The sequence below is a fragment of the Paramisgurnus dabryanus genome, chromosome 17 (genome assembly GCF_030506205.2).
Source record: "Paramisgurnus dabryanus chromosome 17, PD_genome_1.1, whole genome shotgun sequence".
Classification (NCBI taxonomy): Eukaryota; Metazoa; Chordata; class Actinopteri; order Cypriniformes; family Cobitidae; genus Paramisgurnus; species Paramisgurnus dabryanus.
The window spans coordinates 7,252,017-7,276,405 of record NC_133353.1 but is presented as its reverse complement, the minus strand read 5'-3'; the positions used below and the strand labels follow the sequence as shown (position 1 = coordinate 7,276,405).

The window sequence follows — 24,389 nt, the reverse complement described above, 5'->3', positions numbered from 1 at the left end:
CCAGAGTGTTTATGGGAGACTATTTCACACGCTGGCCGCTGGTGTGAGCTAAAAGGACAGGTTGGGCATCCCACGCGAAGTTTCTACTGGAAAGATAGATTTTGTCATGCTATTTGGAGAAATCCATTTAAAATCACTGCTAGTAAAAGTTGATGTAAGCTATGATTTGCGATGCTAGCCCTGGCACGAGTCACGAACCGCACAGACACGGTAAACATGCCGACAGAAACTTGTAAACAGAGCGAAGAGAAGAACTGAGCTCCTGCACGCTCTCTCTCTGTCTCGTGCACGCGTTTAACAGGCGTTCCCTCTCGGGAGCATTTTTTTAAAAATATAGAGGGGCGGTTCTTTTAAATAATTCGGGAAAATCTTCCGCTATACCTTTAACATAAGTGCCACTATAGAGCATTAAAGGACCCCTATTATGCCTATTTTTACAAGATGTTATACAAGTCTCAGGTCTGCCTAGAATGTGTCTGTGAAGTTTCAGCTCAAAATACCCCACAGATCATTTATTACAGCATGTCCCAAATGTCCCCAAAGTGCTTTTTTCATGTGTGTACCATCATGTGTTGAATGCAAATGAGCTACAGCTCCTCACTCCCTTACAAACAGAGAGTGAGTGCTTTCAGTTAAAATAGATAGGATTTCTGTGAATACAGTCTAAGACAATAGTATATTTAGCCGCATTAGTGCTACAACACATTTAGAAAAGCTTTTGTGTAAAATTAAACAATCAGTCAGTGGCCATGAGCGAAGTTTTGTTTTTGTGATGTCACATTAACAAAAAATCAAAACAACTTGTCTAATAAGACTGCTTTGGTTTAATGGTGTTTACAAAAATGAAGTAACATGGATTTTTTTCATTGTAGGGGTGGTTGTGTTCACACATTTATGTCCAAACACCTTGTAAAAGTGGATTTTGCATATGTGCACTGCAAAAAATTATTTAACTCTTTCCCCGCCATTGACGAGATATCTCGTCAATTAAGAGAAAACGCTTCCCCGCCAATGACGAGATTTTCCGTCTTTCCGCAATACCGCTATTATCCACCAGGTGGCGCCCTTCCGCAACTTTTTAAAACCGGAAGTATTGCCCTATGGCAAGCTGCTGCATGTCCGTGTCTGTTTTAAAGATCGCTCTGAATGGGATCTCTATGAAAAGTCCGCCATAAAAATTGAATTATCATTGCTTTTTGCTCAAAATATGGTGTTTTTGCAAAAACCTACCCATATTCAAAAGCTGATTGCAAAAGAACCACTAAAGGTAAGATGAAACGGTTTTTTTTGTTTGAAAGCAGAGGGTCTGTTCTTTCATTTGGTATATTGTATGTTTATATATTTAAAGAAGAACATTTTCTGGAAGGCATTAAACTTTGGTGAAAACCATGAAAAACGCTGGCGGGCAACTTTTTTTAAAAATGCTGGCGGTGAAAGAGTTAAGAAAAAAATTTCCTAGTATTTTTGTCTTGTTTTCAGTACAAATATCTAAAATTCTTAAATTAAGATGCTTTTTCTTGATGAGCAAAACGACGAAGAAATTAAGTCTAGTTTTTAGACCAAAAATATCAAATTTGCCAATGTGAACATTTTTCTTAAACACTAAATTCAAATAAAATTTGCTTACCCCATTGGCAGATTTTTTTGCTTGTTTTATGCACAAAATCACTTAAATTTGATATTTTTGGTCTAAAAACTAGCCTTATTTTCTTGATCGTTTTGCTTATCAAGAAAAAGCATCTTAATTTAAGAATTTTTAGATATTTTTTCTTGATGAGCAAAACGACCTAAGAAAATAAGTCTAGTTTTTAGACCAAAAATATAAAATGTAAATGATTTTGTGCATAAAACAAGCTTTAAAAAAAATCTGCCAATGGGGTAAGCAAATTTTTCTTGAATTTTTCTTGAATTTAGTGTTTACAAAAAATTTTCTAATTTTTTTTGCTTACCCCATTGGCAGATTTTTTTGACAAAAATTCCAAAAACATTTTTACTGGAAAAACTTTTTTTGCAGTGTAGTGCATTTCAAAAAATGAATTTTCATTTAGATATAATTTAGGGTGGAACATTTTTACCATTTCATTGTATCATTAAAAATATGCAACAATATTATTGAACAATATTTATTTCCCTGCATTTGCCGTCTTGAGGAAGTGATTAGAAAAGCGAAGAAAGGTTTTATATTTAAACAAAAGCATTTTTTTAAATGTTATGTTGCTTTAATTATTTAATTAATATTGTACCTGTTTAATGGTGAAGTCATTAATGAGGTGGTGGTTATGTTCGTTTAGGTTGCAGTGAAGAGAAACGCAGTCACTCTGGTAAAGAAGATCCTGCAAAGTATAAACTCTTTGGACGCCCAGTGACCGCTCTAAACCGTCCTGCAGGTACGGGTCATAAAAGATCACGTTGAAGCCGAACGCTTTTGCTCGAACGGCTACTGCCTGTCCCGATCGACCTGGAACACAAATATAAATACACAAATAACTATGAGATTTGTGACCCTGGTTGTGATCCAGGTTAAAGTCTTATAATCGAATGATGAGATTAGGAGCATCAAGTGAAGATATCAAGGTAATGTAGGATTATTTAGAAAACAGTAAATCACAAAAAAATGACTTTAGCTGGGTTTTTCAAAATGGGTCACTTATTTCTAACTAACAAAAATGAGACCGTTTACTCCATGATAATTCATCATTATAATCAAATTCGGTCTATTTCTCAAACAAAGATATTGCATGGCTTTAAAAGCCACATTAGCCTTTTGAGCTAAAGTATCTAAAGCTGTATAGGCCAATATCTGAATGCACATTAATAAATAATAAAAGCAACCAAAACTAAAATGAAAATTAATGTGAACGGTTCTCTCTCTCTTACCAAATCCGATTAATCCAAGTGTTTCGCCCCTGATACGTGCAGCTCCTGACGCCACCTCTCTGATCTGCTCGACGCTCTGGACTCGCGTCCCCTCGCGCATGGTCTGGTAAAGCCAGGTGTTTCTCCGGTAAAGATTTAAGATGTGGCAAAGCGTAGAGTCTGCGGTCTCCTCCACTGCGGCTGATGGGATATTACACACCGCAATACCTACAAAAAACAAATAGGAGTCCAGTTAAACACGCAGAAATGTGTTAAGCACTTGTGTAACCTTAAAAAGTTAAACATTTATTTCAGAGTGACCGAATTAACGGACCGTGTGAACATTTCGGCTAGAACAAACTATTATAAACATCAGGCACTTAAACGGTCCATAAACAAAGCAGCTGGGTAAAGTCACACACCCGTGGCCCATTCACACAATATCTGAAGCATACTGCATGCTAAAATGTGCTATTAAATGTTAGCGTTCAAGTTCTAGGTTGATATAAAAAGCACTATCAAAGAAAACATAAAAAGTAGTTCAATCTTTATCTCATGAAGCTACGAAAATACTTTTTGTGCTCATAAAGTTAGTGTCCGACACGTAAGCGATAGCAGCACATGCACCGGTGTCGTGCATCAATCATAGATATATATGTATGCAAAGATGCCTCATTCAACCACTCCATAGATGGGTCTGCCAAAAAGCCATTAACTCTTGCCCCATCAGCATTTTTAAAAAGAGTTGCCAGCCAGTGGCAGAATTTGCTAGATTTTCCAAAAAGTGTAATGCCTTTTAGAAAGAAAAATTATTTAAATGTATTACCATACAATATATTAAATGAAAGAACTGACCATCTGCTTTTAAACAAACAAACAAAAAAACATTCCTTCTACATATCACCTCTCAAATATGGGTTATGTTAATTAATAAAGATAATTAATTGTTATTAATCATTATTACTAATCGTTATTTATAATTATTTCTTTATATCTTTGGGTTTATTATAAGCAGCCAGTTATATAAAACACGTAGGCTACTTTATATGATTTGTATAAGTTATTTTGATTTGTTAAAATTAAATTAATAAATTGCATGTTCTGTAATATTTTACCGTTAAAGCAAAATATCAAACATTACAAACGCATTATTTGGAGCATGTGTTCTCCTGCAACGTCCAAACGCATGAACCCATCTTTGGAATAGCCTGAGAATTTGAATTCCGTCCGAATCGGTACATAAAATCAAAGACGTTGTGGGGAACATGTTGAAACTCCAACGTCGTTTGGAAAACAAATCCCGTCCGAATAGTGCTTAAGGCAGGAAAGCATTTTCCCTTAATTGACAAGATAAATCTTTAGTGGTGGAAAAAGCGTTAATGGGGCATCTATGTATGCACGCAAATCTATGGTTTATTGCGTTGCTGCTGTCTATGGGGCTAAGAAAGCTCTTGGATTAGATAAATAATATCTTAGTTTGTGTTCTGCAGGTCTTACAGATATGAAATGGCATGAAGTTGAGTAATTAATGACACTTTTTACTTAAAGATTTCACAATATCATCTCATTTGCTGTATTTAAGTTGTACAGAAAAGATCCTTATTACTTATGATGTTTTATTTCTGTATTAAACATGCCATAAAATCTCTAGAGCAGTTTTCTTTTTTTTTGTGTTGAAACAAAAAACAATATCCTGTTTTATATATAAGGTTTAGTTTACATTCATAGCAATGAACCAAAATTTGTTTCTTTTTATTGCTAGCCAAAGGTAGATTGGAACATTTTCATTATAGAAAGCATTTAATTGGACAATTATATAAACAACCCTAAGAGCAAGATGAGCCGTTTATATTTTGGTTTGTTTTGGAAGAGAAAGACTGGACATTTTAAATAGCAATCTCAAACAAGACTCCACTGACCTCTCCAATTGGACAAAATTATTAGAAGATTCCCAATCTGATAAACGCAATTCAACTTTATCTCATATGAAACTTTTAGTTTCAACTTTTATACTCTTACCCATTTCTCCAGCGGCCTTAATATCGATATTGTCGTATCCGCTGCCTATACGGATTATGATTCGTAGAGCTTTAAACTTCTCCAGATCCTCTCTGGTCAGAGTTATGGTGTGGTACATCATCGCACCGACTGCTTCGTTCAACACCTGCCCACAAAAACATTAATATCATGCAATAAACATCAGAGAAATGTTTAATAAGGCCACTAAAATCAAATCACATTTGTTGGTATGAGCGTTTGGGTTTAATGTATTCCTCTTGAGGATTGTGATATGTTAATGTCTTTATTGCATTCTTAATGTCTTTTAATGCATTGCGTTCCATGACAATAACTCTGTGTTGTTAATCTCTGCAATTATACACCAGTTTAGATAAAAATAAAACATGAACGTAATGTGAAATCAGTTTGATTTGAATGAAACAATTTTAAATTAAAAAGCAATTCAAACTAAGTAACACACTATAAGCTTTAAGACTAAATGAATATGTAGTTATAGTTTAGCTTTTAATTGCACATAAAAAATGCATTTAATATCCTGCTTGTTTGAAACAGTATTTCATGCATTTTATAACTCTGTATTTACTAGAATAATTTGGTGCTAAGTTACTAAACTAAATATCATTTTGTTTTATTCAAATATTTTTGTAAAGCATGTCATGTGTTAATTCAGTACATATAACAATGAAACTAGACATATAATATAAATGAACGAAAGCTGGGGTGGTACCCTTTAAAAACTACACCTTTATTCCTACAGGGTAGGGGTGAGCGGGGCACAAACTAACGCAGGGTTAATTGTAATACGCCTACTTTGCATATTTTTACATGGTCGAGCAATCTGTGTTTTTGGTCTTTTTCTCTTACTGTCAGAAGATCTCCTGTGAATTAATAAAAAGTTTTGATGTGTTTTGGTTAAGAAATTGAACATTTTGGAGGCATGCAAGTACATTTTTTCCATCTCATGTTTTTCTTTCTATTTCTGAGTTGGGTGTGTAAGTCACTAAATGCAACCTTTTATTATTTTAATCACTGTCTTGTTACCTAAAAAATAAAAAAAATGTGAAACATGTCAGCAACTCTTACACTTGCAAAAAATTAATTTCAAGAAAAAAAGTTCAGCAAAAAAATCTCGAACATTTTTCTTCAACACTAAATTCGAGAAAAATTTAAAAAAAAAATTGCTTACCACATTGGCAGATGTTTTTGCTTGTTTTATGCACAAAATTACTTAAATTTTATATTTTTGGTCTAAAAATAGACTTATTTCCTTGGGTCGCCTTGCTCATTAAGAAAAAGCATCTTAATTTAAGAATTTTTTGATATTTTTACTGAAAACAAGACAAAAATACTAAGAATTTTTTTTCTTGAAAATCATTTTTTGCAGTGTAGTAACTGATAGCTGGCATTGAAAACATTTTTACACAGTGGGGTTAGTTGTCACACAGTGTTACAGTTAAGCCTCAGGTATACAATGATAATGAAATGAAAAAAATGAAAATATTTTTCATCAAAATGATAACTGTTAATACAATATCAGGGGAAATAACTCACAATTATGATTTTTTTGTCTTAATTGTGCAGCCCTTTAAATAAAATCTATTTCTATGCATTGATGCATAATACAAGGATGGATGAATGTGTGGATATCTATCTATTATAGGCATATATATAAACAATATCCACCTTTAGTATACATACTGCAAAAAATGATTTTCAAGAAAAAAATTCTTAGTATTTTTGTCCTGTTTTCAGTAAAAATATCTAAAAATATCTAAAAATTAAGATGCTTTTTCTTGATGAGCAAAACGACCCAAGAAAATAAGTCTAGTTTTTAGACCAAAATAAATCTAATTTAAGTGATTTTTGCATAAAACAAGCAAAAAAATCTGCCAATGGGGTAAGCAAAAAAATATTGAACATTTTTCTTAAACACTAAATTCAAGAAAGATTTGCTTACCCCATTGGCAGATTTTTGCTCATCAAGAAAAAGCATCTTATTTTAAGAATTTTTTGATATTTTTACTGAAAACAAGACAAAAATACTAAGATTTTTTTTCTTATAAATCATCATTTGCAGTGAAGACTGAATTATATTAAATTATTTGTGCTTAAACTACATTTTCTAGCAGGTGTTTCAACAAACCCTGTGTTTGTTACAATGAACCCAACCTATGGTGTACTTTCGGTGTAATTGTATGATAACGGTACGTCCCAGAAACAAACTTTAAGTGTTCATTTGTAGCAGTGTTGTGTTTGTTGATTGTGTAAAAAAAATATTAATCTAACTTACATATTTTTGAATAATAGAGCCAAAGTTAAAAAGCGTACTTTGTGTCCCACTCTCCCCTACATATTAGGACCTTTTTAAAAATGCACCGTCCCAGTGACAGCTTTTGCGCCTTTTTCTAACTGTGTATATGTTTAGTTTTATCATTGTCATTTTTGTTTTGCAATTCACAAATATAAAAACATCAATGATTTGATAGTGTATCATTTAAAAATTATGTTTTTAAAATTAATAAGCGGATACAAAATAAATATTACTATATATTCAGGTATTTTTTGGGTTATATCTCAGACTCTTCTATAATATTATTTCCTTGTCTCAGCCAAAAAAAAAAACCCTGCATTGGTGGCATATTTCAGTGGTGGCGCTAGAGATCCATTAAACATTAATGCGAACAGACCTTCTCGTGGATTTCTTGCGTTGACTGTGCGTCACAAAATGCCACGGTGGCCAGATCTTTCAGGATGGGCATCTCCACAGTGCAGTCCCTACCATCCAACAGTGCCACCAGCGGGCGAGGATGCATTGGACCGTTCATGATTTGTGGTCTTATACCTGCAATGAGAGAGAGAGAAAACATGAGTTTCATGTACGCCCTCACGTGTCTTGTTGTCATGGCATCTAAAAATGTTTTTAATTTCCTCATTTACATTAAAGGACATTAATGAAGAATAATTTACACTGTTATGAAAAAATGATTGTGTGGGAGATGCCAAGGCAGCGTTTGGTCTCTCAAAGGAAACTGGCAGTGATCAGGAATCTGGCACGCTTGAAATGAGCATTGGAGACATCAAACAGAAACACAAATGATATGGTGAAGTTTCATCTGAGAAACGTAGGGTAAAGACAGAGGATTGAGCTTTGAGAAGACTCACGTTCACACACACGTCAAGTATGTCTCAGCGTGTGGCTGCTCAACCAATCATGTTTGTCAAACTGTGGCGACTGTTCATTTTCCAACCCATAAACAATTTCAGACCTCAGGCGGACCTTGCTACAGTAAAAGCTTTTTTGGACACGTACAGCAAAGGCAAACCTGAACTCAATGATTTTTAAATAAACACAAGTCTTAGAACGTAACAGTACATGAACATTATACGATCAGAGAGCGCCACTGAAATTATCTAATCAGAATGCTGTCAAAATGGCTTACAAATCTTTTTTTAAAGATCTGCATGTTGCTCTGTTTAAGTCAGTGCTAAACTCAAAATAGAAAAAAAAGACATCCGTCCACGTCACAATGTCAAAAAACTTGTGCATAATGTCTAAGACGGTGATTCTTGAGTCTGGTCACTGTAGGTTTGAGCAACATGAATAAACTCAACATGTGTTTTACAGAAGAAGAGTGACAGTAAGAGTTTTAAAACAATCAATGTCAGATTTTTCATTTCTGGATGAAGTAGAGAGAGTAATGTAATAGTCTGTCTGAATCCCATGAACAATAAAAGTCTGTACAAACAAAAGTAAATGAGGACATTTTTCCATGCTGGGTTGACGACGTGGTTCTCTCTGTGTGTGTGTGTGTGTGTGTGTGTGTGTGTGTTTCTGTGTGTTTCTGTATGTGTGTGTGTGTGTGTTGCTGTATATGTGCATGTGTGTGTGTGTGTGTGTGTGTGTGTGTGTGTGTGTGTGTGTGTGTGTGTGTGTGTGTGCGTGGTTATCTGTGTTTGTGTTTCCATATATGCGTGTGTGTTGCTGTATATATGTGTGTGTGTGTGTGTGTGTGTGTGTGTGTGTGTGTGTGTGTGTGTGCGTGGTTTTCTGTGTTTGTGTTTCCATATATGCGTGTGTGTTGCTGTATATGTGTGTGTGTGTGTGTGTGTGTGTGTGCGCGTGGTTCTCTGTGTTTGTGTTTCCATATATGCGTGTGTGTTGCTGTATATGTGTGTGTGTGTGTGTGTGTGTGTGTGTGTGTGGGTCTGTGTTTCTGTTTGTGGTTCTCTGTGTTTGTGTTTACATATATGCGTGTGTTGCTGTATGTGCGTGTGTGTGTAGGTCTGCGGTTCTGTATGTGTGGGTCTGTGCGTGTGTGTGTTTCCATATATGCGTGTGTTGCTGAATGTGTGTGTGTGTGTGTGTGGGTCTGCGGTTCTGTATGTGTGGGTCTGTGTGTGTCTGTGTGTTTCCATATGTGTGTGTTGCTGTATGTGTGTGTGTGGGTCTGCGGTTCTGTATGTGTGGGTCTGTGTGAGTGTGTGTGTTTCTGTATATGTGTGTGTGTGTTGCTGTATATAGGTATATGTGTGTGGTTCTCTGTGTTTGTGTTACCATATATGCGTGTGGGTCTGCGGTTCTGTATGTGTGGGTCTGTGTGTGTGTTGCTGTACATGCGCATGTGTGTGGGTCTGTGTTTCAGTATGTGTGGGTCTGTGTGTGTGTTTGTTTCCATATGCGTGAGTTGCTGTATGTGTGTATGTGTGTGTGGGTCTGCGGTTCTGTATGTGTGGGTTTGTGTGAGTGTGTGTGTTTCCGTATATGTGTGTGTGTTGCTGTATATGTGCATGTGTGGGTTTGTGTGTGTGGTTCTCTGTGTTTGTGTTACCATATATGCGTGTGGGTCTGCGGTTCTGTATGTGTGTGTCTGTGTGTGTTTCTGTACATGCGCGTGTGTGTGGGTCAGTGTTTCTGTATGTGTGGGTCTGTGTGTGTGGATCTGAGTGGGGTTTTCTGTGTGTATGTGTTTCTTCATATGTGTGTGTGTGGGTCTGCGGTTCTGTATGTGTGGGTCTGAGTGTGGTTTTCTGTGTGTGTGTATTGCTTTATATGTTTGTGTGTGTGGGGGGGGTCAGTGTGTGGTTCTCTGTCTGTGTGTTTCTTCTTATGTGTGTATGTGGGTCTGCGGTTCTGTATGTGGTTCTCTGTGTGTGTTTTCTGTATATGTGTGTGTGTGGGTCTGTGTGTATGTTTCTGTATGTGTGTGTGTGTATTTCTGTGTGTGTTTCGGGGTGTGTGTGTGTGTGCAGGTATGTGTGTGCATGTGTGTGTGTTTCTGTTTATTTGTATTTCTGTCTATGTGTATCTATGCGTGTGAGTTTTTGTGTGTGCATGTGTAGGTCTCTCTGTGTGTGTGTGTGTGTGTGTGTGTTTTGTGTGTGGGTGTGTGTCTGTGTGTGGGTGTCTCTCTCTCTCTCTCTCTCTCTCTCTCTCTCTCTCTGTGTGTGTGTGTGTGTGTGTGTGTGTGTGTGTGTGTGTGTGTGTATATATATCTACTTGTGTGAGTTTTTTTGTATGTGGGTCTACGTGTGAATTTGTGGTTGTGTGTCTGCCTGTGTGTAACGGCAATACATCACACTTGCATGTGTGAGTTTCTCCGCCTCTTGCTTAGGTGTGCCGCTGTGATTTTAATAAGTGTGTCTGCGTGCAATCTTGGATAAAAAAAGCTGGCAGCCAAATGCCTCACCTCGCTGTCAAATGCTGCTTGTGGTTACCAAGCAACCTAATCTTTCATCGTCTCACACACACACCAATGAGACGCAAAAACACACACGTACAAACAACAAAAATTTTCTCAAATACGCTATTGCTCCAAAGCCAAAAGACACTCACAGGAAAACAGATTTAAACAGCGACTGGCAAATCATTGAGTGGCCGCCCAGGACCTGTAATAAACCAGGTGTGTGTTTAACAAGAGCGTCTCTGTGCTGCGTCACTTTTTCTTAACCCCCCCTTCATCTATTTGCCCGGGATTTAAGTGGCGAACACACACACACACAATCACACACACAATCACACAGCATCACACACGCTAATGCTAATGAGTTCAGGACCACAATACACAGTGTGTGTGTGTGTGTGTGTGTGTGTGTGTGTGTGTGTGTGTGTGTGTATGCATGCACGTGTTTCAGCATGTGGCTCATAAAAACCAACATTTGTGTCACCTCCGAACATCATGCACAACCACACACAAAATTTCTATTCTGGACAATTTCAGAGACATGCATCTTGCCTGGAAAATGCTGCCTCCACATTCCTCCCATGAAGAGCAGCCCAAAAAAAAGGGGGGAAAATGGAGGGAGATGGCGGAAAAAAGACCGTGGTTGTGTCCTGGGGGTCTCTCTGTCTTTCTTTCTCTCTCGCTCACTCCCCCATATGTGGATAAATAGAGATACCTTCTCCTCTTCAGTCAGGATCGGAGACGTTCACAAATATTGTTTTCCTCTCTCGCTTTACCCCCTCTCACTTTCCGTTTTGTCCATCTGATCACGGCTTTCAACCCCCCATTTTAAAACAAACCTCTCAGGGTGAGGAATAATTACAGCCGGCCGAGCCGAGTCGAATGCAGAATAGGGTCAAAAATTCCCACACAAGTGCCAGCGCGAACCAGTTGTGCCTTTCCTCTCCTCACGCGCCCAATCACACCCCCTTCTGTTGCTCTTTTTTTTCGATCCGATCCTTTTTTTCAGCCCGCACTCCTTCGCTCTCAAATTTATGATTTGGAGACCACAGTGGTTAAAGACTGCCAGCCTCTCCCTTTCACTCTCATCTCTCCGCCTGCGTTTCTCGCTTTCTCTTTCTATCTCTCTTTTATTCGCCCTCCCCTTATGCTCGAAAATTACTTCCACTTCTGTATTTAACAGCTGTATTTATTAAGCTTATATAAATGTGAACACTGGGTGTGTGTTTTCTTTTACAAACAGTAGGGATGAACACAATTACAAGCAAACAAAAGGATAAACCAATTATGTACTAAATGAACAAACAAACAAACAAGCAAGCAAAGATACCAACAATTAAAGAGTATATACTCACTGCACAATGAAAGCAAACAAAATGATTATTAACGCTTAAAAACTATAAATGATTTAAATGACACACACATTGAGGATATGTTCATCTTGCGTAGTTTTTTATGTTGCCGACTGAATCATTTTAAGCTACTTAACTACAGCAGCCGAAATTCCCCGTTTCAAATCACTTAACCGGATTTCCAGTATAAGTTAGATTTGCTACCCATTTCGAACCTCAACACACACAAAAACACACACACAGAAAGGAATTTAAGGATGTTGAACTGTAACCACATGTGTGGTGTTCGCAGCTGGTTAACCGCAGACAGAATCCGATGAAGTTTGAGATAGCACGTCGTGGAAACAGCCGTTCATTGTCCCGTTGAAATAAATGTAAAGTGTACTGCGTAGACACACTGTAAAATGAACAATACCAGGTTTCTTCTGCCGGCAAAGATGAGAAATCAGAAATTGATATCAACGTCACAACTATGATCCACCGCATTTACATATGAATGCCTATTCAGCAGCCTGGCGAGAGCATTGTTACTCATTTCACAAGCATAGAGGATGGCAGGTCATAAAAGAGGCCATTTACATACAGAAGTCTTAAAGGTACAGCGTCTCGGGCTAAGGGTCAACGAGAGGTTGGAAAATGTTTGGGAAAAAACCCATGCATTTGGTGAAAGAAACTAAGATTGCGATTATAGTTGGACGCCAGTGGGGAGAAAAATGCAACAAGTGTGAATATAACTTTACGAAGATGAAAATGACATCTGTAGTGTGATTAATCAAATCGTGTGTGTGTTTGTTTGTAAATGACCAAACAAGAGACGACATATGACTCAATTACATGCGGTTATACACTGATGCGGTCTTCCTCACTTTGTCATTTCCTGAAATACTTTTCCTTCAAACCATTAGTGTCTCTCTCTCTCTCTCTCTCTCTCTCTCTCTCTCTCTCATAGGTGTAGTTACATTTCCATTACAGATTCGCGCCAAACTTATGCAATATTTTCTTAATGTCGAGAAATGACAGCGTTTCCACTAACTGATTATGTGTGTCCACAACATAGTTTTTCCTCTCGCGATAAGTTATCCCCAGCATCAAGTCGACTGTCGACAATGTATGGGATGTTTCTTGGAGGTAATGGCACATATCATGTCATTTTCAAATAATAATTATGCGACTTATGCTCATCAGGTGACCTGAAAATGCAAATAAACTGTTTCCATTACAGTTTTGCGAAATACACCTTTTCTGAACTCTCTTAAAGGGGACATATCATGAACATCTGACTTTTTTCATGTTTAAGTGCTATAATTGGGTCCAAAGTGCTTCTATTAACCTAGAAAATGTGGAAAGCATGTGGAAAATAGGTCATTGAAATTAGCCTCCCCTTGTGATGTCAGAAGGGGATATTATAATAATAATACCACCACCCCTTAATCTGCAACTATCCAACCACAGCACTGCCATTTAGTGCAGAGTAAGATAGAAAGAGAGGCACAATTTAGTTTCAATTTCAACACACCACCATTATGGCAAAAATGGCAAATGTTGTAAAGAAAAACCCAAAAATGGCAAATTTTTGCTCACACCTACAAAGTGGCAATTTTAACAAGTTATAATAAATAATCTATATGGTACTTTGAGCTAAAACTTCACATACATACTCTGGGGACACCAAATATGTATTTTACATTAAAACAAATCACCTCATGCGAATGTAAACATTTTTGCAATATATGGGAGTTTTTGCAAAATTGGCGTGTTTCCATTGGCCATATTTTCAATTTGCACAAAACACAATCTGTGTTTCCATCCACTTTACAGTTATTTTCTAAATGTCGAAAAAACTATTGTAAATTGAAAGCGTTTTTTATTAACCGAGGTAAAGTGACTGAAATGTAATTTTTGTGTGTTCGACTTCATACAGCGCCTTGTTGGCCGACATCAAAATACCGCGAGAGTGACTTGAAAGCATACAGAGCAGACGACTTCCGAATCGCACTCTGGGTAATTTTGATGTCATGTGTTTGGCGGTTCTTGAGATGCCACATGAAGTTGAACACACCTCTTCTATCTTGTCCTCCAATCAAACATACCGCACCATATTTAAGAATAATCAGACTTTTACGCATGTCAGATGAAATGTAAATGTGAACAAAACTGTTTCCATTGCAGTTTCTAATAGTTCATTATTTGACAAAAGAGATGTAGGAATGTTAGCCTAACATACCTTGCAAGGAAATCCTCTTATACTTGGAAGCCGACATGTATGAGATGCCTCTGAGAGGTTTTAGTATAACACGTCATCTTCAAATAATAATTATGTGACTTACATACATACAGGTGACCTGAAAATGCGATTGCAGTTTTGCGAAATACACCTTTTCAGAATTGCCTGAAAAATCACCTTATGCGAACGTAAAAACTTTTTTTGCCATATATGGGAGTTTTTGCGAAACTGACGTGGTTACATTGGCTGTATTGGCTGTCAATTTGCGCAAAACACAACCTGTGTTTCCATTACTTTACAGTTATTTTCTAAATGTCGAAAAAAATTTGCGAATTAAAAGCATTTCCATTAACCAAGGTTATGTGACTGAAATTTTATCACGGTAATTTCAAAAACCATGACGATGTCTTCGACTTCATACGGGGCCTTGCTGGCCAACAAATGGATGAACTCAAAATTCCGCGAGAGGGACTGGAAAGCATACAGAGCAGTCTATTCCCAAATCTATGGTATGCAAATTGTCTAAAAAAAATCACCTCATGCAAACGCAAAAACTTTTTTTGCCATATATGGGAGTTTTGTGAAATTGATGTGTTTCCATTGGCTGAATTTTGAATTTGCAATGTCGATTGCGCAAAACACAACCCGTGTTTCCATTACTTTAAAGTTATTTTCTAAATGTCGACAAAAAACTTTTGCGAAATTAAAGCGTTTCCATTAACCAAGGTTATGCGACTGAAGTGAAATTTTTGTTGTATAGCCGATATTCCAAAAACCACGGCGACGGGTGTGTTCAACTTCATACGGCGACTTGCAGACCAACGAACGTACAATATCAAAATACCGCAAGAAATGACTCAAATTGCTTGCCGGTTCTTGTGATGCCACATGAAGTTGTACACACCTCTTCTGTCTTGTCCTCCAATCAAACATACCGCACCATATTTAAAAAATGATCATATGACTTTACGAAAGTAACGTAAAATGTAAATGCGAACAAAACTGTTTCCATTGCAGTTTTGTGACATATTCCTTTTTCGAAATACCTGAAAAAACCTCACCAGACTGTAAAAATTTTTTTGTGATATATGGAAGTTATTTGAAATGTTTGTGTCTCCAAATTTTCAATTAGCCATTTTAATTTGCGCAATTTGAAGGGTAATGGTAACGCAGCTCTCTCTCTCTCTTTCTCTCGCTCTCGCTCTCTCCTTCTGTTAGTTCTCCATATGACAGGAGCCATCTGGCTTTTCAGAGTGAGAGTGAACCAGGGAATGAGGGCTTTACAACACACACACACACACACACACACACACACACACACACACACACACACACACACACACACACACACACACACACACACACACACACACACACACACACACACACACACAGCGGTGTTTTGTTACACTAAAGACGAGGCTCTTTATGAGGTGACAGTGTATAACATTAGGGATGAAGTTACAGCAATAACACACACGCTCCTGCACAAACACCCTTACACCAATGTAAAACAAACAAACTAAATAAAAAAACACACACACAGCTGTGCAATGCTTAAAGTACAATTATAACAAAAATGCATTTGTGATCTGGTTATCTTTAATGATGTGTTCAATGTCAACACAAAATTAAACACACGTCTGGTCTTTTCGTGAATGATTCATAGGTGCACAATAACATTGAACTTGCTCTGCCTCTGAATATCTTTACTTTTTCTGTTAACAAGCGCTGAGCAGATATTTGTGCATGTCAGCGTGCAGCACATTAACATCACAGCTTGTTGTTCACACGGTTCAAATTTAACCACACACAGCCGTCTGTCCTTGCTCATAGAAAAATTCATACGGCATACAAAGCATTGGAGATTTTTCTTCAATTGTATTCAAGTATTAAACAGGTTCTGGTTTTCAAACACCGCTATCTGGTCGCTTTATCTGCATTCAGAGATCCACCTCTCCATCTACAAATGAAACTCAATCTTTGTGACCTTTTCATTTTCACACGATGAATAATTCACCGGGACTTGTACGGTCTCTTTTTCATTGGCACGCAGAAAAAAATCATAGACGGGAAATTCCTTCTGCAACAGCTGACGCTTTGAGTTTTCTCTCATTCTGTGCAAAGACAAGCATCTCATGTGCAGTAAAGCTTTATAGCGTCTCTTGATACACACTTGTCTTACATAGTTGCCTTACACAATGCACAAATACCTGGAGCATGCAGTGTTGTGTGACATACATTAACATGTTAACATACTCCTTCAGCAAACGCTGTTATCCAAAGCGACTTACTAATAAGCTAAGCTACAACATAAGCGATTTAAAAATTCATGAAGTTGAAAGAAATATCACACGCTGGTTGTTTACATGGATCTAGCACACATGCCGAAGCAGGGCAAATTGATTATTTATACTATCAAACTAAACCAATATCATGCCCCAATTCTCATTATTATTATTATTATTATAATAATACGCTATGTGGCGTAGTACATCAGAGACAGGCCAGAAGAATCGAGAGTCCTATACTGCAGATTACAGTACATGCATTCATTAATATCTGCAGGATTATGTTCTGACAGAGAGTCAACCCCAAACCCCCCATCCGTTCCCGCTGGGTCCGGCCCAGCACAGATGGCTGAAGGGATTTTTCCTCTCTAATCTCTTTCTTTCCATTCTGTCTCTTTTCTTCATCCTGTTTCATTTGTAAAACCTCAGTTAATGAATATGCTGAGCTGGACAAATCAACCGGGAGTAAAACCAAACTCCTGGCTTTGAGAATCCACTTTTCTCTGTTTCCTCTTACTTGTGTATTCATTACCCAGAGATTGACCATCATATGTAAAGAAGTGCTAAATAAACCAGGTTGTATGTTTTAACATTAGTTATTGCATTTGTTAACATGAACAAACAATGAACAATACGTCTACAGCATTTATTAATGTGTTAGTTAACATTAGTTAATGCAACTTCCTGTTATTAACCATTTGCATTGGAATTAAGTAATATTACCGAAGATTAATAACTTCTGAAATACTGTATTGCTCATTGTTAGTTAGCAAATGCATTTACTAATGTTAACAAATACAACCTTACTGTAAAGTATTACATACTCTTATAATTTCTGTGCAAACACATTTTTTAAATAATAAACCTGTGAATTGTTGGCCAATCAAAATGTAATGATGATGTTTGCATACATAATTCTGATTGGTCTTCATTTTTACATATTTTTGGATAATGAATTTCAACTGGTCTTGCCTTTACACTAAACAAACGCTCATCTGAAAACAAAACAGAAAACTATATAAAACCTTGACACAAACCTTGAAATCACTGCTGTTTTTAAGAAAAAAATAAAAGCAAATGAAATATTTCAATAGTTAGTTGCTTTATAGCATGACAGTCACTTGTGAGAATAACATGGCCTAAATCTAAGTAAAGGTCAGTCACTTTTTTCTTATAAAATATCAACATTCATACTAAATAAAAAATCAATATAGCAAAACAAACAACCATACGGAAGCACCTGACCTGATGCGCTTTCATGTGGTCTGACCGTGACATCCATCGCCATGGCTACATAATCCTTCTTACTGGAAAGACTTGTATCACGGTCAGACCTACATGTCCATATGTACATGCGATTAGTTTGGGGGAGGAAGTGCTTTTTGGAATGACCATATATAGCTTTTTAAAATTCATGTACTAGACCGTAAAAAACAACATCTTTGCCAAACATTATTATGCCATGATTGTAAGCCACAGTACCAAATAAATAAAGAGATATGATACGAAAAAATCTGATCAGTCGTTGCTACCGAAAGCAGGTCACCTAGCAACACACAATTAAGAAATATCCTGCGAGCCAGGCGTCTACAGCCTGTCCATTAGCAGGCGAAATTACCGGCAAAACAAACAACCCTCACCCACATGCAAATGACTTTGTTGCGCATAAGAGAAACGCTCGCATTTTACTGAGGACCACTGGGGCTACGCAGATGTTCAGCAATCTCCTCTGACACAAACCAAACCTGAAACATCTGGAGTCGGAGATGTCTAGGGCATTATATGAAATGAAAGCCAGCTAAACCAATCAACATAGGTGAGAGGAGGTATAACAGGAGGCAAAAATAAATGAAGAAATAAGACACGAAAGGAAATAGATAAAGAAAATTGAGAGATAGAGAGGAAGCCCCGAGGTAAAAATTGCAAAGTGTTTCAATACAACGGAAACAATATAGAAGATCAAATACATACAAAAATGTATTTGGAAAGAGTCACAAAAATGTTCAACGCACACAGACACCTATGCATAGACGTATGCCCTACGCCATAGCCTTATGTGCACCTCTCCAAAAATGTAACAACATGTTATAAAATGATATGGTATAATGTTGTCAAAACTACCTGTCTTGGTCATAGGTAAGGCTGTCACAATGATTAAATAATCGTCTCAACGCGATTGTTTGACCTTATCGCGATGATTTCAGATCACCGCAATGATTGCATATCTCTCTAAAAAACACAAGGGGGAGCTGCAGCGCCTGTATAAACGAGTGTGCAGGGTTCCCACACCTTAGTTAACTTCAAATTCAAGGACCTTTTAAGGTCTTTCCAGATCCAATACCCTCAAATTCAAGGACTAAATGTGGGGACACATTTTAAGTGAAAGCAACGTTACATCATGTTACCTTTTTAAGATACATTGTTACAGTTCCCTTTCGAGGGAACTCGCGCTGCGTCACTGCGGTGACACTTTGGGGACACCTCCAGGGGTAAGTGCGTCTGAATGTGTATATCAAATTTAACCAATGGTGATGAGGCTTAACGACAAAGACAGGGTGACACGAGAGCCATATCGCTATCTGAAATATTGCCAAAGATGGCGTTACAGGGACACAGGAAGTATGGCAAGGAAGACGCAGCGCCTCGTTCCCTTCTTAGGAAACAACAGTTACACTAGTAGTATTTATTTGTTCGTTATACGATAAGAAAATGGGTTGGTGCTTAAATTGTCATTAAAATGCCAACACCCACCAAAAAGAACACAGTACTATGAAATAATAGTTATAGTTATTTCTTTTTTAAATGCAAAATCTTATTGTGGGATCCTGAGAGGGCTTTAACCAAACCACATACCATACTACAGGCAGTTTACAGTGTGTTACAATGCATTTCATTTTCTCTAAACTGTCTATTGAAGTTCATGCTTGGCAGTTAAAGTTATTGTCTCTCTCACCCTGCGCTGGCTGAATCAATCATTTTGATCTTGTCTGTTAAAGTGAAAGCTCACATCAAACACGCATCAGAGCGGCTGTAGTGTTTACTGACAGGCTACATTACACTCAGACTATATCTCAGACAAACAGATCAGCTGAAGCACACTAACAGTGACAGAGGTTTAAAGAGAAACCATAATCAAATCAAATATAAGACATGCCACTCCAAATCCTTTTAGATACATCTGCTATGCAAGGCAAGCAACCTACATAAATATAAAGGCTGTGTAATGCGGCTTTCCAAGTCAAGACAAAACACAATCTTCTGGTCACCAACACCCTCGGGTTGACTATGACTAATACTGCACAAAAATGACCACCGCACTTATGAGACAGACTGAAAAAAAACCACATACGCAGACTTAATAATTTGTCTTCAACAAAATTTAACAGGTGTGTCTTGTTTAAACCAAGATAAACTATTTGCCAGTGGGCCAAGAAAAATGTTTACCCTTTTAAATTCAAGGATTAGTTCATTTAATAACGAAATTGGATGACTTTCTTTCTGGTGCAGATTCTGCAGAACACAAAAGAAAATAATTTAATATAAAATATCTGGTTGGTTTAATTAAATACAAGGCAGTGAAATGTGAATCATTTTAAAGCTAAATAAAGCACCCAAGAATGTCAGCGTGCTTTCAAATTCGTCAAATTTCTTAAATACCAGGTTACTTTTCACTAAAAAGCTCAGCGAGCCAAAGGGACTTCTCTTCTGACACTCTTAAGTGCTTTATTAAGCGTTAAAGTGTGTCAATTTACTGCAATTCACCTAACCAGATATTCATTAAATTATCTCCCTTTGTGTTCAGCACACAAAAAAAGTCATATGAGTTCGAGAGTTGAAATTTTTGTTTCAAGACTAAATGTTGATCTATTTCTTAGAAAACAAGATTTAATTGCTTTGAGGGGTGGTGGAGGAGGGGAAAGGCAAGGAATAGCAAGAAGGCATGACATTACTTGTGTCTGGAGATGCCATAGTGGAGACAATGACCGGAGGTCCAGTGCGTCGACTGAGCTTCTGATTAGCCAGGCTCACATTTGTGCCTGGTACGGCCCCACCCACAGATACCATGGCACCGTCTGAGGCTACAACCCCGGCCTTCCGCATTACCTGTGGGCTCATGTGAGGACTGTGCATGGGTGCCAAACTACGATCCCTCTTCATTAATTCCATGGGGACAGTGTAGTTGGTGGTGTATGCTTTAGGAGCATGCTGGGGTGCCATAGCAGGAATAGTCATTTGTTGGGGAACTGCAGACAGTTGGTTGGGGAACTGGCAGGTCATTGGTTGGGGAACTGGAAGTTGTGGTGGTATTCCTGGCAGATGTGACGGAATGGCTACTCGTTGAGAGACTGCAGCCATGGGTGGCAGGGGTACGCTAGCGTGTGGAGTAAAGGGTGACAAAGGGCGAGACTGAATGGCGCCACTGTATGTTCCTGCAGACCTTGCTCCAGGATACCCACTGCTCTCAAGAAGTTGTTGGGAGGGAGCACTACTGGGTCTGCGACCATAGCTTTCCCCCATTCTTGAAGGAATAGTCTGCATGGGGGTACCAGGTGGCTGCATGTAATGGGAGTCCATACCTGGAGTCATGGGTGGCGGTTGGTGCATGTAAGTGTCGCTGCGATGGCTAAAGCTGTTAGATCTGCCACGAACTGGAACAGTGGGATGGTGAGGTGTAGCAGGAGGGACTTCAGATGGTCTTTTGCAACTGAGCATGACGCGAGATAGAACCCGCGCTTGTCCCAAGTTGGGGGCCACTGAGCGCACATCATTTTCTTCCATAATGGCCAACATTGCAATGGAGTCAAAACCTTGCTGCAGAAGAGAAATGACGGTGCTTTCTGAAAGGCCTTCTTTTTGCAGCAATGCCAGAAATTCAGGGTCTGCATGCTTTTTGGGATCCACAGGAGCTACTGGGGTTTGAGGGGCAAGGGGAGGAGCAGCAGGTGCAGGAGGCTGAGCAGGAAATTGGGAAGGAATTTGAACAGGAATAGCAGCTACACCTGGAGTGGTTACTGGGGCAGTAGGGGGAGCTGGTGTGTACACAGGATTTTGGGGTGCCATGGTTTGCATATGTGGAACTTGCTGGACTGGCTGAACCTGTGGTATCTGTTGAACTTGCTGTATATGCTGCACTGGCTGAACCTGTTGCATTTGTTGCACTTGCTGAACCTGAGGCATTTGTTGCACTGGCTGAACTTGCGGCATTTGTTGCAATGCCTGAACTTGCTGCATTTGCTGCTGCTGTATTTGTTGTTGTATTTGTTGCTGTGCTTGTTGCTGTGCTTGATGTTGAGCCTGTTGTTGGGCTTGCTGTTGCTGCTGTATAGTGTATGTTGAAGGGTTTTCCGTATGAGTGAGAATACCTCGAGCAGTACCATCTATTGCCTGAGCAGTTGGATCAACCACCAGGCAGGTGGCTGTAGGCTGGTGAGGATCAGCTGATCTTCCATTAACATCACTGTAGTTCGGATGGCTTGTAAGAGAGGCAGGTGGCTCAGCTCCATAACGGGGAGAATTGGGCTCCATTACATAACGAGCTGGAGATGGTGCTCTGCTTGGAATGCGCTGCCCATCAGGCATCATTTTGGATACAGGAGTAAGGGGCGGGGCCCCAGGCAGGGATGAGTCCCTGTAAATACGACCCACTTCATGAACAGTTGGTGGAGGGGGAGGCAAGCCAGGAGTTGGGGCAGCAGAAGCAGGCCTACCGCCTGAACTGTGCTCCCACAATTGTCGAGGACCTGCCGTCATTCCATAATGTAATCCTGACCTATTAAGAGGATGAGACTGATCCCCACGAAAGAAACCTTCTGTTGGTCTGGGTGGTACGCCTGGGTCTTGTTGATAGTAGTCATGGGGTTGCAAAGAGCTACGATGAGCTGGTGGTCGGTCATAATTGCTGTTTAATTCAGGAACAGAGTTCTTTCTTATGTTACGGTAGTTCGGGCAATCCAAATAACCCTGGTTATAAAGAGATTCCTGGTAGGCTTCTGGCTCCCGTTTCAAATCCAGGTCAGGGGGACGAACTCCAGGAGATGACTCGTACCATCCCCCTCCTGCGTCTCCTCCATAGCTCAGCGAGTTCCGTCGACCAGCCATCCGAGCCTGCTGCTCGTAAACACTGTCATTTCGTTCCCAATGACTCTCATTCCCACCCAGCGTGTCCCAGCTCTGGGAACGTCCGATCGGTAACTGCTTACTGGAGATCAACATGAGGAACAGATAGACCTTATTCAGAGGGGAAGAAAGAGGGTCCCTTTAGGTTTCTAGTTGCAGGTTGATGTCAAGTGTTGAGAGGTAGGAGGGTGAAAAAAGACAAAACAGAAGATATAAGTTTTCACCTGAGATCCAGTTGTAATTTTTTCCTCCCGGTCTCTTTCACAGTAGCAAAGTCTGGCTATCAAATGGCTCCTCCTGCTTGACGATCTGTGAATAATTAATCTGGGGAATACTGCCGGTTGTGATAGAGGAAGGAAAGAGGACACCAAGCGCTCTCACAAATAACACTGGTAGGTGAAGCCTGCCTGACTACTTCATTGTGGCAATGTAAAGCGACAACCGTGAACAGACAGAGGGAAAGAAAATAGAGAAAAACCGACAGGAAGAAACATTTTAACAAGGGGAGGGCTGATGTGGGGGAGATAATCCAGAGAAGCCGATCTGATCCAACCCTGAACATTTTACCCGCTCAGATTGCTATAAGGGATTACGGAGCAGATAAAGCCATCTTAAATCCACTGCCCCGCAAATGTGACGTCACGCAAACTATATATGTGTTGATAATAAAAAAGCAATAAAATCCCAACGACACTCTTACCTGATGCTTTTGGTTGAGATTGTCCCTGCTTCTTTCAACTCAGGCCAGATGGCATTGAACGGGATGTCTTTGTGGGAAGTGGGTCAGTGAGCCAGGCAAGTGAAACTAATACAGATCCAATGCATGCAGTACTGTCAGAGAATGTCCAATCCTGATTGAACAATAATCCCACGATGGGCCAGCAATGCCTGACCTGCAGAGATCCACTATCAACGCTCATCTAGGGCATTATGACCTGACCCGATGCAAGCACAGCTATATGAACTACTGCCTCTATCTAAATACCCTCTGCAGGACAACAACAACAAGGTCAATACATGCCTGTAAGTTTATGGACTAAACTACGCACAAAAGAATTACAGAGAATCAATGTTAACCGTAAGGATACTGGCAGCTTTTTAACTCCGATCAAGATGTAAATTCTTAGCTATCCATCAATGCAACAGTTTTATTTAAAGAAACCCCCATGTTCTGCTCTTCCTTGCTGAGAAAGCATGACTTTATGACTAAGATAAGCAATTAACCTCCACAGGGGGTGAAAGGGGAAATCTGGGACATCAAATGAATATCAATATAACAATCCTGTAAGGCTTGTAAATAATTATCTCATGGAAAACACTTTAACCATATTAATGTTAACAGTTCGTTGAATTTTAGTACGTTTTAGTTGAACCAGATTTTGTCAAACGCTCAACACAAGCGAGAGACTGAGAGAGCGAGAAAGAGAGTGATGACTTGTGAGGATAAAATGAATAGGCCATTCTTCGACTGTCCATTGTCATTTGATGCACGTTGCTTTTCTATGCCACATAAAGCGCGTGCAGTTTCAGAGTCACCTACAAGTGTTTTATTTATTCCATTCAGTTTTACGAAATACACCCCGATGTCCGTAATACAGATCTGGCATCATTTTTCGTGCTGGCTTTAAGCCTGTCGTTCAGGATAGCAGATCTTATCTAAGCCTGTACATGTCAGCATGTCAAGATTGCAAATGAGCCACAGTATGGTTGCCTTGTCATCTGCCAGGGTAACACTGCCAAAGTTCTTTGCTCGTTGCTTACTAATGAAGCTCATATGTGCAGTTTGAGCATAAATATAAGTAGCAATTAACGACAAACATATACGATTTAACACCTAGTGAGTTGTGTA

General features: G+C 38.9%; 1 protein-coding gene across 7 annotated transcripts in view; it reads right to left on the bottom strand.

Annotated features, from left to right (window-relative positions):
- The window catches only part of ctbp2a (C-terminal binding protein 2a), a 49,058-nt gene that overhangs the window by 5,188 nt on the left and 19,481 nt on the right, over positions 1-24,389 (bottom strand). For 5 of the 7 annotated variants that reach the window (XR_010527661.2, XR_010527662.2, XM_065253971.2 and 2 more), the window contains exons 3-6: positions 7,563-7,717; positions 4,876-5,020; positions 2,878-3,084; positions 2,244-2,458 (exon numbers count right to left, since the gene is read on the bottom strand). Coding sequence is in view for 5 of the 7 variants with exons in the window: in XM_065253971.2 (XP_065110043.1) it covers positions 2,244-2,458; positions 2,878-3,084; positions 4,876-5,020; positions 7,563-7,717 (722 nt within the window). In the remaining 2 variants the exon portion in view is untranslated. Of the gene's footprint in view, positions 1-2,243; positions 2,459-2,877; positions 3,085-4,875; positions 5,021-7,562; positions 7,718-11,108; positions 11,674-20,373; positions 22,652-24,389 lie in introns of those variants that run through there. The other 2 variants (XM_065254005.1, XM_065253973.2) reach the window with 2 other exon arrangements.